Here is a 14,516-nt window from a genome sequence, read left to right on the forward strand (position 1 = left end):
CTATCATTTAACATGTATTGATAGTATAAAGGCAGAAAGGCTATAGATAGTATATCACAAAGATCAAACCAATACTCGACTAGAAAAATGTTTAAGATATACTTGACAGATAAGACTAATTAATTTTTGTAATAATATATTCGATTCGAAAATCAATTTAAACTTCTTCAAAATCAATACAATACAACATTTGAATTAATACATATTACCGTTTTCACGAAACCTCTAATAAGAGAAATTACAACCTTCAGTGAAATTTAATGCTTAATAGAATGATAAGTGCTTTGCAAAAAAATTGACAATAGAGTAATATTAATAAATACAAATGAAAAATAGTTACAACTGTCTGAATATAAAATGTAAAAGTGAAACGACCAAATATTTAACAACAAATACCCGTGGGTGAATAGCGAACACCCAAGGAAATAAATGATATAGAGTACCAGTTTATTAAGGATGTCTTTTGATGCTGCAAGAAGGAAGTTCTAATTTGTGCAAAATGATGACAAAAGGGCGAGAGTATTTTCATCATGATTATCCTATGCTATTGTTTTCATTAAGTATACAACACCCTTTGCATGTAAAACTATACAATTATCTAAGGCTTCACGAGGATATCAACACACTGTTCGTCTTGGCTGAAATATACCCCTTAAGAATTTGCCAATCTTGCGAATAAAAGCAATGCTAACATTTGAAACATTTAAGAAAAACCCCGCTAAAAACTATTTTTATTATTTTACATAGCAAAACTTTAGCTACTAAATTACATACTTACAAAACAATGTTTCTATCGTCTCTAATCGTCAATCATCAATCAGAATCATCAATCAGCATCATGAATCAGAATCATCAATCAGCATCATGAATCAGAATCATCAATCAGCATCATGAATCAGAATTTGGTGCTTTACAGCTTTTATCAGATGCAAACGACCAAGTAAACACAAGCTGCCTTCATAAACAGCTTTTGTTGATTTCTGTGAACTTTCACGACCCTGGTGACCACAACCTTTCAAAGTACATTCATCTTCAAGTATTTCAACTTGTACAAGTTGATAATATGTAATACATCTTCCATTCGAAGTATGAAGCTAACCACGGTTTCTTTACAAAGCTGAATACTATACATCTCGTTAAAAACTCCTTCTTTTATTAAAGATGAGTATCTGCTATCTTAATCCGTCTAACTTGAGGCTGATCAGCAGACGTCGGTCTAGGCGTAACTATCTTCTCCTCTAACTCTTGCTCATCGGCTAAATTCTGTGTCAATGGCCCACCAGTCTTCAAAGCAAAGATCAAATCATCAAACTCGTCCGAGTCAATGTCATAGGATTCATTCACATGCCCACGAGAGGCCCCCAGATCTGGTGAGTCTAAGATCGCAGCTTTGTCTGGAAAATCCATAGGATTCAACGTTGCAGGCAGTTCCACATCTTCCCATTCGCTCTGAAACAGCAAGCACAAACCAGTTGTTACTAGATGATTACAGCATCACCATCGCATATAAACAATACACATTAAACTGGACAAACCTCTATAGATCTGATTTTATTGATGAGACAGCTTGTTATATCTAAAGTCAATTCCATTACTACAGAAAATAACACTACAAGTGTGTGTGTAGGTAAGCTAAAGGAGCAGACAGCACTGCAAATGTAACATATTCATTGACCATAAATAAATACTGCATTAAAAGTTATATAAAAGTTCTACTTATTGAAAAGGGACAGGTCTAATAGATTTATCTTTGGAAAATCATTCAACATTAAGTCAAAACTTCAGACGAAAAACATTTTGGAAAAAGGTTTACTCCGAAAAGAAAACTACTTACGAGGTTATTTGAGCGATCCGAACGAGTATCAATCAGCTTTCTCCCGCTGTGATTCAGCGAATTAGGTGCATAGATGAGTTCATGCTCTGGTATAAGGCCTGACGACATTTTTCTGACTGCATATTCACCATGAAACAAATACCGCATGTCGTTGCGAAGTATTGCATATATAACCAATATATACAAGCCCTAATGACGAAAACGATGAAACAGTCACCGAAATGATTTTAACGAAAAAGGCAATTTTCCTTGTACAGCTGACCGTCAATTCTTAGCCAAAATCACCACTGAATGAAATTATTAACAGCAAAACATTAATACGATTTTTACAAACGATATTTAGTACGATTGAAATGGCCATCGAACAAAGAAAAGATAAACCTGGGATCTTTGAGATACAATGAGGAACGCAAAACGCACGTGTAACAATGCAACTGTTGATGTATTTTCAACAAAAATTAATAAATTATTTTGCTATAAATCAGGAAACGTTTGAAAATGTTGTTGAGATAATATAACAACATAAAGTACTAGCACGTTGCTCAGAATCAATAATCATTATGGTACTATAAAAAAAAATCTGCGAGCATACCAGAATGAAATTAAGCACTGTGAAAATGATGATCATCCAGAGATATCCGTAAGACAAATGCAGGCCAGCAAATAGCCACTTCAAGGTGACAAGGGCGAACATGGCAATGTAATGACGCAATTCTGATAAAAAATATTGCGAGATGTCATTTAAAAGTATAATAATCTTTAACTGGCAACTCTATTGTTGCCAAAAATAAAGATATTTAACTCATTGTAAATGAGTAATTATAGAATCAATACATTTCAAGGTGTTACAAAGATTATAAAAAATCGACGACAGGCTTAAACAGCATTCTCTACAGCTCTTTGGCCGATGGCTTGGAAAGTTGCTGAAAAACGATCAGACAATGGCATTAAGGGAGACTAGGGCATCAAAAAGAACAAAAATACGAATGGGGGAACAAAAAGGATCAGGAAAGGTATGCAAAGATTTGGTTTTAATAAAAGTTTTTGTGACGTCTTCCAAACCTCGACTTATTAAAAATTGTGCAAAGACGTAAATGTAACGATCCATATAAACAAAGATAAATCAAAATGAAAAACGCATTCCACCTATCTAGAAACACAAATAAATCGATGTGTATATCTGATTTTACCTTTCGCATTGTAACGTCCCCTGTACACGTCATCATAGCATTGCCACTGTGGCTTGACTTGGTATGATTGGACAAAGACAACAGCAACACCAAGAACAAAGAGAATCACTGGAATTATAACTGATCCTAGGGCAGCGAAGCCATTGCTCATGAAGCACCTAAAACAGATTCGATATGGTTCAAATAAAACATTTTTTTCATTATTGTTGATGTTTTTCTGTAAATTATTTGTCAATTTTAGCTTAGAAATGGAAAAAGCTTTACTTCCATGGGCTGCAAAACGGATTTACATCATATTACATTATTACATTTACATCAAAGAACATCCAAATGGTGATAACTCATAAATGTTTTTACAGTATTCAACTCTTGGCCTAGTTTCTTCCCCCTTTATTCATCGAAAGGAATTAATGACTTTAAAATTAACAGAAACATTTAATGATAACAATGGAGCTCCGGTAAAATGGAATGATAGTTATTTTTGCCCTACAGCTCCCTTTAAAACCAAAACCTTGGAGCAAAGAAGAAATTGCCAAAATCCCTCATTTTTGCATCAACTTATAACAATTCCCAACCATTGTTTTGAAATAATACTAAGGCGAGAGCACGCTTTGCAACATTGTACATCTGCCGGTGCGGTTCCCTGATTGGGGTAACTGCAAAACGAGAATACATATGCTTCTTTGTGAGCATAAACTTTGTGAGCATAGACTTAAGCTTGAATCTTTGAACAATCACTTTACATCCAAGGAGAACCATTTTAAATCAAAAGGCACCTAAATCAAAAGTTACAAAAGCAGACTTACATATCCCCGTTACCATTGACATCGCCATACATCTTCGAGAAGGGCCATCGATAAGCTGTATACGTCACTAAGATGTAGCCAACGATGACAAGGACAGGCAGACCTGAAATGACGTCATAATTCAACATCAACCACTATTATGCTAATGATATTCGCAAATAAATAAGTAGGTCCAGTATATTGAGTACAAGCTGAATTTAATGATCAAAAAGCAGTCTGTCACATACCCCATGCCATGACGAAGAAATGGAGGAACTTTCGATCTGTGTATTCGTCATTCATGATCAAAATTCGCCACAAATTACATCCCTAAATAAATAAGAAAAGTAAGATTAACCCAAATGATAACAAATAATGTTATAAAATATTTGAGAGATACGGTGCTTTGGTTAAAAAATATCCGCTCTTAATTAATATTTAGAAATTAGAAAATAATATTTTGTCAAAAAGCACAAAAAACAATCTTTATTCGCCCATTTTTTAACAATTTTGTCAATCCTTGTCAAGCAAATATTATCTTAATAAAAAAATTTGAAACAACAAGGAAAGCACTGTTTTATAAAAAATGACTAAAAAAGAAATCTTAAATAAACTGTTGCCTATACAGTAAGGCAGTACGTTTATCTCAGATTATACAAAAAGTAAAAACTGACAATCATAATTGTTCAAGTATTAACGACTGGAAAACTAGCTCAGACTATTTAAGAATAAAAATAACTAAAATCAGAGAAACAAGTCAGCCAGGTTTCTAAAGATAATGAGAAAAAGGTAGCCACTGAAACAGAGCTCGTTTAACAAAAAATTGGCGAATTCTTGAGGCAACATAGCCACGTATCAGACTAAAATAGTCTTGAAAGATAGTTGTGAAATCACTTCTCTTGTAGAATAATTGTTTTTAGTAACCTTATCATATGTTGGTATTCTGATTAATGTAACAGCTAAAAATGTGTTATCATTTGCTATTTCAATAGTATTTTTCATGATAATACAAAAACCACTAACCTGTGCAAACATCCATGTGAATTGCGCGAGGAAAAAGTAATGAATTGCCAGGGCCAGGGCACCACAATCAGTTGTCTTGTCAACCAGTGTCGGACTGATGTGAGCAGCAACTACGTAAAGTATCTGAAAACCGAAAGATACATGCCGTAAGCACCAAACAAACATGCTTGAGCAATATGACATGTGCTAGGACTGATTTTCATTGTCAAGATTTCAGCTTTACGAAAGATTTGGTAATGAAATTGGACAGTAATAGAAATTTTGTTATCATAAATTCTGGTAGCAATACCACAAATGAATTTTCCTTAATGACGCAACACCAAAATCGTTAATTTTGTAGATGTGATTCGTATTGTAAACTGATTACTGAATCACAAAACATAATATCTGACTCCTGTGATATTTTTCGGAAATAAACTTCAAAAAGACCACAGCTGCTTGGTCTTAATCAGATTTACTATAATGATGCATAGAGTGTCGCAAACTAAAACTTCACGAAGTGATACCAAAAGAATAGAAAACTGTTAACAAGCTGCCAGTTTCTGATGCAGTATTGTTGAAGTAGCTGAATTCAACTTACGTTGGTCATCATGACAGCGAAAATGAAATGCATAAGAAGATTCGATGTGAAGGTGGTTTCATACGAACACACATGATGGGCTAATAACGCCAGAAGGCAGGCACCCTGAAAGAAAACATTGCAAAGGAACTTAGAAGTAATAGTAACCAGACTATAGAAATAGTTAGTATAAAGAGTTAACATGATACAGAAAGAGTTGGTTTACATTTCATCTGCTGTTCATGAAAAAATTCATTGAATTGCAGTCATGTTCATTGAAGACTATCTCCAAAATAGAAGAAAAATCGCCAAGAAATATTCGATCAGTTTTCTGAGAATCTTTCTGTGTAAAAAAGTTTCATTAACTTAAACATAGACTAGCAGACTTACGATAGTGAAATAACAGGACACGTAGAAGTATATTTCATATCCTGTTCTGTTGTCACTCAAGGCGAGCACTGCATATTCAGACAGGTGGCGACACTCGCATTCGACGTACGACTTTGACTGACCCTATGAAAAACAGATACTGATCGTCATTAAATCGAGAACACCTTTCAAGATACAATAAAAAATATTTGTCCAAGTGAAACAACAAGAACCTATAAATGACTTCTAGAAACGCTAAACTATCATTAAATTTGAACGAAAAATTTGAAGAAACTGCCTTTTATTCTTCTAATACTCAAAAAGCCATACCCTTATATTGCAGTTCCTTGAGTTCCAGTCTCCTTTAGAACCAGCTGATGGGTGCTGCCAAATGACACAGCTGAGGAGGAGAAAGTCTAGTTTTAAAATCGTGAATACTTTAGATTTGTTCATAATATGAATCGTATGGATTGAAGGTTGTTACAAACTTTGAGTAAACATTTCAACATCCAACATCAAAAAAGTATCAAATAAATACAAAAGACCAGAAAAATAATAAATAATTGTCTTTAAACTTAGGACAAACGGAGCAGTCATCATCACTAACATACTTTGGGTTGTGAATGAAAGTTAAAAACACAAACAAAGTTTGCTACCTTGCTCCCGTCTGCGTTACCCTTGAGTTTGATGTATGAATCCGGAAGACTACTTTCATACCAGAGGACAGACCAGTCTTGATCTTCGAAGACATAACCTTACGGAAAAGAGAAGATCATAAACACAGATGAAAAGATATGGAAAACATGGAAGCTCAATTTTTCATCAATGACGTTAACTTTTGGTTATTTATTTAGAAATTAAAAAATATGGAATGCGTAAAACATAGAAAGAAGATTCTACTAATTCAACAAAGCTTTATCGAAAAATTCGATGCAAAATGTAATTTTAATAAGAGCAGTTTCATCAATAACAAAAAAAATTATCAATAACTATTATCACACCGACATTTCTAAATAATAGTGTATTAGCTGAAAAAAAATCGTGAATTATCTAAAGAAAACCTCCCAGATATTACATCTATCATTTCGGATTTTGATGGAAGATCAATGGGGGTAAACAACATTCGTTTCACAAGACTCAAAAGTGTACCTTATTATTTAATACTGATTTGCCAGAAGAAAAGAACTTCTGATTTCCATAGTCAATGAAATGGATATCCGTGCAAGGGGCTGATCCAGTGGAACTGAACATGTTGACAGGGTAACGGAAGAAGTCAGCATTTCTCCTAGCAAGGAAGAATTGCAATGAGGTTAACAAAGAGGTTAGCAAAGATCTCATCTTCCTGCTAACAACAACATCAATTGATGAAAGGTTGGTTCATGAAGTTATCTAATTTTCGTTCACAATCAATCTTCAAAAACGAAGATAATTTCGAATAATCATATATTTTTCTTGTTTAGATCGACATCAGAAACTCACGAATAAGAGGTAGTAGTTATTCATATACTAGTTTGTTAACCTATAGTTCATAAATAGTCCCTGCACTAGAAATAAATTCAAGCTTGCTTTTCAACTGCCAGGGCAATAGTTTCTAGGAAAAGTAGAGTTTCTGGGAAATACAGCCTGCATATCACCAACAAAGACGAATAAATAAATGGATATTTAAGTGAGCTGAGAATGTCTTTGCTTACCCTGACGCGAAACTAACACCATTGAGGTTGCTGCCATGATCACGTCGCGAGGTCAAGGCGAAATTCGATTTACTGCTAGAAAACCTATAAAAGGAAATTGAATTAGAATGATAACCAACCGGAAGAAAAAAGAGACTTATTTTGTGTTTAAAGAAAAGGACCCTCGTAAGCAAAAAATTAATGACCAGATCATCTCTTTATCTCTAATAAATTATATCAGGAAGAAAGAGCATCTAGCCTGTGCATTGTCCAAAACTAAAAGTCTTTTTGGAAAAATTTAATAAACATATCAATCTACTATTTTGTAGGCCCTGGCCTATGTCCCCAATAAATCTAGCAGAAGAAAAATAGACCGTACGTGTATGGGCAGCTCATATCTTCCAGGAAGTTGTAAGCAAGATCGTCCAGTAGTGTTGCCCATGAAGACTTTCCGCTGTTATAAAGAAAAATTGCAATATCAAAAGGTTGTAATTGTATTTGTTTAGACTGAAAATACTTTTCCTTTTTATTACAAAAGTGGAGCTACAAATTTAAGAGGATAGGTATGTTTCTGAAAGGATCTTGACAGAAAGAGCACAGATGAAAAGCTAACAAGTTAGGTTAGGCCAATGCAACATACAAACAGGGTACAGTTAAAGTGGTAGTCATCAATCCAAAGAACAGGATAGATTTTAGCAAAAACAAAAAACTTAAAGTACAATTAAGTACATGTCTTGCTTTCACTGTATTTCAGGAAGGTTTTGAAAGCTTAACACAATGGCCAAAAGTACAGTCTCGAGGTTTAAAATCGTCAGGGTTATACTGTTGATTCTTCGTGTGAATTTTAAGATAACGGCCTAAAATCAAAATTGTTCCGGGAGGAGAGGTTGAAAACAGTATTATTCGAGAAAATTTGAAAAGTATAAAGGACAATACAAATTGCTGGGTGTTCCAGGTAATTTGGCAAATATTGTAGAATGATTACTATTCGCCACTCTGCGAAGCAGCAAACATGTGAGGAGTAGCAAATATAGTCCTGGATAAAAAATGTGGAAAAATTTTGAGAACGCTTGTAATTTTTAAAGTAATACCTTGTATCTGTGCGAGATGGTGACAACAATGAATCATATACATCCAACAGAAGAGATTTCGAGTTGTTCGTTAACCTGTAGAAAAATGGAATTTTTCATAATAGTCCATTGACGAATACTATTCTTCGTTAACAGGTATGCTAACAACAAGTCATACTAAGTATTCAAGCCGCAATATAAGCTGTTAAAGCAGTTCCAGATGCGTACAAACTTACTTTGCTGCGTTATCTCTCACTTTTCCATCCAATTCGAAAAAACTTAGAAAAAAGGCCATGGTTTGATAAGCCTCGCCATTCAGTTAAAAATATATCTACTTTTAATTCTGTGAAAGCATCCTAATTCAGACACAAATGTACCTGACTTTAACACCATTCAAAAGTAGATCAAAGGATTCTGACGCCGAACCATCATGATACACCATACACATAACCAGTGCTATGATATTATAGCTTTTGGTAACTTACGATCTCTGTCCAGCGTATAGCTTTAATATTGATAAGATATAATATTATAACTTTTGGTAACTTACGATCTCTGTCCAGCGTATAGTTTTAATATTGATAAGATATAATATTATAGCTTTTGATAACTTACGATCTCTGTCCAGCGTATAGTTTTAATATTGATAAGATATAATATTATAGCTTTTGGTAACTTACGCTCTCTGTCCAGCAGGCAAGCTTGTCTTATAAGAAATGATGGAGCGGATTGTCTTTATCAGTAGCTCTTGGTTGCTGGCGCTAAGAGGAGGGACCTTGACCAGTTGCAACATCTCAGTAAATATGCTGTCGATGAATTCGTGAAAATATTAGCACAAAATAGATATAACAAAAACTGTAGCGTTATTACACTTTGCCTAGAAATACACCTATGTTGAATACTTGAAAAAAGAAGATTAACCATGGAAGAAATTAGAGAAGAGAATAAGAAAAAATACATTAGAAATAAAACCGGTTAACAGTCTTTAAAAATAAATTACTAATTCGATTGAGCAAGCATCGGTTTCAAATATACGTAAAATAGAAATATAATGTAAAAAACTTTCAAATTAACTATAGATAATATTTTTCTTTCTTTGTCTAATAATTTTCAATTTGCACTTGAGCGTGCATATTGGCTTTTAGTGGTGCACTTACTTACAATAGACATTCATTAGAAATTAGAAATACCAAATAGCTTTTATTCAGGAAAGGTTCTTATTCTTATTAAAAGGAACATAAGACATACTTCTCAATTTCTCTGTCAGTCAGGGGAATTCTCCATGCGCTCGCTCGAAGTCGAAGGAAAGTCGCTGCAGCTGAATCTTTGGAAATTATAACTTGGTCGGTAGCGTACATGTTATATAATCTGCAAAAAGATTTAATGGGATTTAGAGACGATACAATTATTAAATACAGACAATGTTTATAAAGAAAAAGCAAAGAAGAATACAAAGGTTTGGTCGTTATACTCACATTGCTCCACCAGTTGGGCTTAGTAATGTGATGTTGAAAACTTTTGGGTATGAACCAGCTGATGCTGTACTTGGTGTTAGTCTAATATTGATAATTGCTTCAGTCTACATAAAAAGATGCATAATGAAAGGATGATGCAAAGAATACAGGCAGCAACACGTGAGGAGATGTATTTAAGCAATTAGTTGTGTTATTGATGGGAAGATAGAGAATGCACTTTAGCAAGCATACGTAGCTGTGAAAAACTAGACATCAGACGAACTGTCACACATATGGCCCAGACCTAAGGCACCAGGTTGACAAAACAGGTCTGAGACACGAATAGTTAAGAGAACAAAATAAGGAATGCACTTTTTTGGCTTGGTAAAGTTATAGACGTTTTTGACAAATTATTAACTCAGCATTTGAACAGCAATAAACTATCCAACTACAAGAAGCATCCATCCCAAAGAGTTAGGGTTGCATCTACTGTTCATGTAGCTATTAGGAGAAGGCAGTGAGTAAGGGCATGAGTTCTCCTATTCAAGTTGTCCAATTAACGTTAAAAGTTATAAAAATACGAAAATAGCATGCATAGTTGCATAACATGTAAATCCTAATGGAAATAACTACAAAAAGCTATATATGAGATACGATATCGGATAGGGGCTGGATAAGCTGCAAGGAAACGTGATTCCAGCCAAGGGTTGAATAAATGAGGCAAATTCAAGCGTAGAACTATTTTTCCAGTTTTTGGCATAGACTTACACTTCCTTTGGGGAATGACACTTGGCCAGCCGCAGACTGATAATCTTGATTTTCCCTTGCTGGTGTGTACACGATGTCACCGTCGTAAATCGGGCTCACGAGAGAAACAGTCTGGTACTTTACCGTGACATCTTTCAATGTGCCACCGTAACGACGGATTCGAATGTCTTTGCTGACATCGTTCAATGTAACAACTGGGAATCTAAACAGCAAGAAACATGCATTAAGTATCACTGTACGGTATGTGAAAATGATACAGGCTCGTCTCACATAGGACATGGATAAAATACTTTGCGTTTTGATAAGTAAAAAAGAAAAAAGACTGTAAATATTGTACGGACACAAAACAGCTAAGGAATTATTAAAAATCGTGCAAATCGTGTGGAATTTGATGAAACTGCACATAGAACTAATACACATATACACGAACTATCAGTAATATGATTATAAAAATAATGCGTGAATACCGGTATCTGTCATTGAAGCCGATTCTGCCAGCCGGGTAGTCACTCTCAAGCATAGTGACGTTGCAAGCAGAGAACAGCCCTGGCTCAGCAACGGCTATTATAGCACCGGGTGCGGTTGTTGTTAGATTCACAGTGAACCAGGATGCGAATTCAGGCGTCTAAAATAAAGGAAGAGATATAATTATCATTTAGACCGCATTTTATCCCTTAATTGTGTGGCCTTGCGACAACTTACACTCGCAGAGAAAATCTAATTAGGAGTAACTTAAAAAGGAAAATGCAACTGAAAATGTAATCAGAGTAGTTAGTATCAAGCATGTTTTCTCCAAGCTGAAGTTTATCAACGAACAACTTAGCAAATAAAGACACTGTTTTTTCTTGTAGCTTAAAGGCCGTATTTTGCAAGCTTGCTATCAAGACGGAAAATATGAAAGCCAAGTAACCGTGAATTTTATTAAATAATTTCTGCCAGGTTTTGTTGTTTAGAAATAGTATTTAACAGTGTATGGCGCTTCCAATCAAATTTTTTTTCCCATGGTGATTGCTTTCATCCATATATTACATGCAGTATGGTGGAAATGAAAGTTCTCTTGATGTTTCACTTAAAGCAAAGTCAAATCGAGAAACCGGGAGGAACCACCACATCCAAGAAGATTGCCTGGCGAATCTGAGGAGGGCAGTTCTGAATAAATAGATAGAAATGTTCGTTTGCTTCATTTTGCCTAGAGCCCCCCTTCCTCCCCCTCCAAGTACAAACCACCAAGCAGAGTACGAAATATCGTACATCTAGCCCCCAAGCAAAACAGGTTACTCTTACCTGTTTTAAAAGGTTTGATTCAGATAACAAGACAAATGTCAAACATGAACACTTATCATTTAAGTCAGTCACATTAAAGAATAAAAATTGTCAAAAACTAGAATGAGTTGACTATGATTATGACCCTGAACTCACCTGGTCCTTTTTCAGCTGGATCGTTATCAACGAAGTCAAATTGTTAGCTTCAAAGAATGCAGAACCAGAAGATGATACGAACTGCTGCGCAATGTTTGCAACCGTAGACCAAACTTGCCATTTTACCTAGGAAAGGGAACCGATACATCAAACCTATGCTTACTGCAGACAATGACATTTGTAAAAGTACTAAACTGACAAGTAATGAGGCTATCGAAAAAGAGATTTTAAAACGGAAAAGAAATTGCAGGTACCTCGATTCTCTCAATGGCACTGCCAGTTCTTCTCAATGGAAGGAAAACTAAAATACAATAGGCAATGGCATCAACACGAGCTTAATTCAACGAAATGGCAACATAAAGTGCAGAAAATTGACATGGTTTACTTAATTTAAATCAATAAATTAAAAAGACGAATGCACGACAGGTATTTCCCACATGGCCTTTCAATCTCCAAGAACATTTATGTTATTTTAAGTGTAGGAAATTTCTAAATATAAAAAAGGATGGTCAGAGCTGCAACGAGGCAAAAATTGTTACTGCTAACCATTGAGAAGGTTCAAATGCATAAACTTTGCGCCAATATTGTCGAACAAGATAAAGTAGAGTAACTTTGTCCTTCTCCAAAATTAAATGTCAAATTTTTTTTTCAATTACGATTGTAAAGGAAGGTAGCGTTTATGAAAACGATGTAGCCTTTAGGTCTCCATGGCGGAAATCAAAGACAAAACGGAAAGTTGTGACTGAAATACTTCTGAACGCAGATGATATCATTGCAACTAACCTTGTGCACTTTGATCTTCGTTTATTTCTGCCACATTGACAGAGAACCCGATTTTACCATTCCACAATCCATTTTCGTTGATGGTGATAACAGAGAAGTCCTTTTAAGCAAGAAAATAACAGGATAAAATATCCCAATGGCATGAGATAAGATTTAATCTTATTTCAAGGAGTCAATAACAGTTAATATCAGGTTAAGATTCTATAAATCGCTCGAAATATAAAACATCTATGTAAAACATGTTTGCTATGTCCGGGCTACAAAACTCTTCGATAAAAAGGGTCTATCTTGAGTTTCATGGTGCTTGCTTTTGTTGTACAGCATGCATTCTAACAGTAAGAGATTTGCAACAGCATACCTTAAGAGAAGCAGATGAAGATGGCAGAGTCGCGCCTCCAGTGGGGTTTGTAAGTAAAACTAAGATTTGCTCCGCAGGTTCTGCCAGTGCATCTGGCATTATGCTGATGTTCACTGTTTTGATCTGCCCACCGGATGGAATTGAGTTCAGCTCCTGAGGAAGTAGCAGAATTTGTTAGTGAAGATAGAGAAGGGCATGGAACAAAAGAGTAGCTTAAAAAACAGTAGTTTATGTGAAAAATTGATAACGAACACCGTCGAGTGACATGAAGATCATGATTTATGAAAAAATGATGAACGACGAAGGTAAAAGTTCGTATCATTTGACGGTTTACAAATGCTGTTTTCCAAAATGAATGAAAGAAGTCACAATCTTATGGAAACTTTCATTTTATGCGAAAGATATATTTACCTCAAAAACAATTTCAGTGTTAAGAGGCTGATAGTCCTGATTTGGTGAAACGGCAGAAGCAGGCCGAGTTCGTGCGTTCAAAGCCGCCCTAACAGGAGAGGAAGCCGGGAGACTGCTTATCACCGAATCTTGCCACGACTCACCACCACCTATTGACCTTGCCAACACGGTCACTCTGCTGAAGACACCCCCGGTACGTTGAACTGTTAGCAATGCTCGACCTGCAGACTCTGATGTCTGTACAGTTTGCGTCTTGAAGCTGATGACACCGAAGGGATTGTCGTTGTCTCTAATTCGAACTGTAGCACGGTCACTTGAGGAAGAAAGCCTTGGAGAAGAGGCTGTAAGGGACGAGTATAATCTATTCAGCGTAACCTTCATGAAATGATAGATAAATAAGGATTTGCTAAAACATTCATATGACATGCAAGAACTCTCTTTGGATGCAAAACATAAACAAATATAAAAAGACTTTCTGTTGTTAGTCCTACCATTTCAAGCTAGGTAGTTGTTGCTACGCATGTTGTTATCATACTAAATTAGTAAATACTAACCAGACAGCCTCGTTGTTATGGACCGAACCGAGGTCAGCGCAACAAAGAAGAACTCATCTCGTTCAGCTACGTTTCCACTGTCATCAATTGTGTCAATATTAATTGTCTCTGTTGTTTGGCCCTCAATCATATTAAAAGTAGAAGTAACAGCGGTAAAGTCAACTCCTTCTGTGGCTGAATTCGAGCCAATGTATCTTTGGGTTTTATAACTGACTTCAATGGTGCCGATAGTGCTCAGAAGCCTTCGAACGACAATTGCGGCCTGAGAA

The 14,516-nt window shown here is 35.4% G+C and overlaps 1 protein-coding gene across 1 annotated transcript in view; it reads right to left on the bottom strand.

The window, feature by feature from the left end:
* Nucleotides 1-72: 72 nt before the first annotated feature.
* The window catches only part of LOC135687570 (adhesion G protein-coupled receptor V1-like), a 59,671-nt gene continuing 45,227 nt past the window's right edge, over nt 73-14,516 (bottom strand). The window contains exons 60-85 of the mRNA XM_065204163.2: nt 14,248-14,509; nt 13,694-14,034; nt 13,283-13,435; nt 12,925-13,024; nt 12,396-12,442; nt 12,142-12,267; nt 11,190-11,347; nt 10,723-10,924; nt 9,976-10,079; nt 9,749-9,868; nt 9,181-9,306; nt 8,522-8,596; nt 7,810-7,884; nt 7,452-7,535; nt 6,910-7,045; nt 6,417-6,514; nt 6,091-6,160; nt 5,782-5,904; nt 5,413-5,517; nt 4,833-4,955; nt 4,058-4,139; nt 3,831-3,933; nt 3,025-3,182; nt 2,427-2,548; nt 1,835-2,023; nt 73-1,449 (exon numbers count right to left, since the gene is read on the bottom strand). Coding sequence (XP_065060235.2) covers nt 1,156-1,449; nt 1,835-2,023; nt 2,427-2,548; nt 3,025-3,182; nt 3,831-3,933; nt 4,058-4,139; nt 4,833-4,955; nt 5,413-5,517; nt 5,782-5,904; nt 6,091-6,160; nt 6,417-6,514; nt 6,910-7,045; nt 7,452-7,535; nt 7,810-7,884; nt 8,522-8,596; nt 9,181-9,306; nt 9,749-9,868; nt 9,976-10,079; nt 10,723-10,924; nt 11,190-11,347; nt 12,142-12,267; nt 12,396-12,442; nt 12,925-13,024; nt 13,283-13,435; nt 13,694-14,034; nt 14,248-14,509 — 3,576 coding nt within the window. The 3' untranslated portion in view covers nt 73-1,155. The remainder of the gene's footprint in view (nt 1,450-1,834; nt 2,024-2,426; nt 2,549-3,024; nt 3,183-3,830; nt 3,934-4,057; nt 4,140-4,832; nt 4,956-5,412; nt 5,518-5,781; nt 5,905-6,090; nt 6,161-6,416; nt 6,515-6,909; nt 7,046-7,451; nt 7,536-7,809; nt 7,885-8,521; nt 8,597-9,180; nt 9,307-9,748; nt 9,869-9,975; nt 10,080-10,722; nt 10,925-11,189; nt 11,348-12,141; nt 12,268-12,395; nt 12,443-12,924; nt 13,025-13,282; nt 13,436-13,693; nt 14,035-14,247; nt 14,510-14,516) is intronic.

Source organism: Rhopilema esculentum, chromosome 20, assembly GCF_057945365.1.
Source record: "Rhopilema esculentum isolate cy_ngs chromosome 20, ASM5794536v1, whole genome shotgun sequence".
Classification (NCBI taxonomy): Eukaryota; Metazoa; Cnidaria; class Scyphozoa; order Rhizostomeae; family Rhizostomatidae; genus Rhopilema; species Rhopilema esculentum.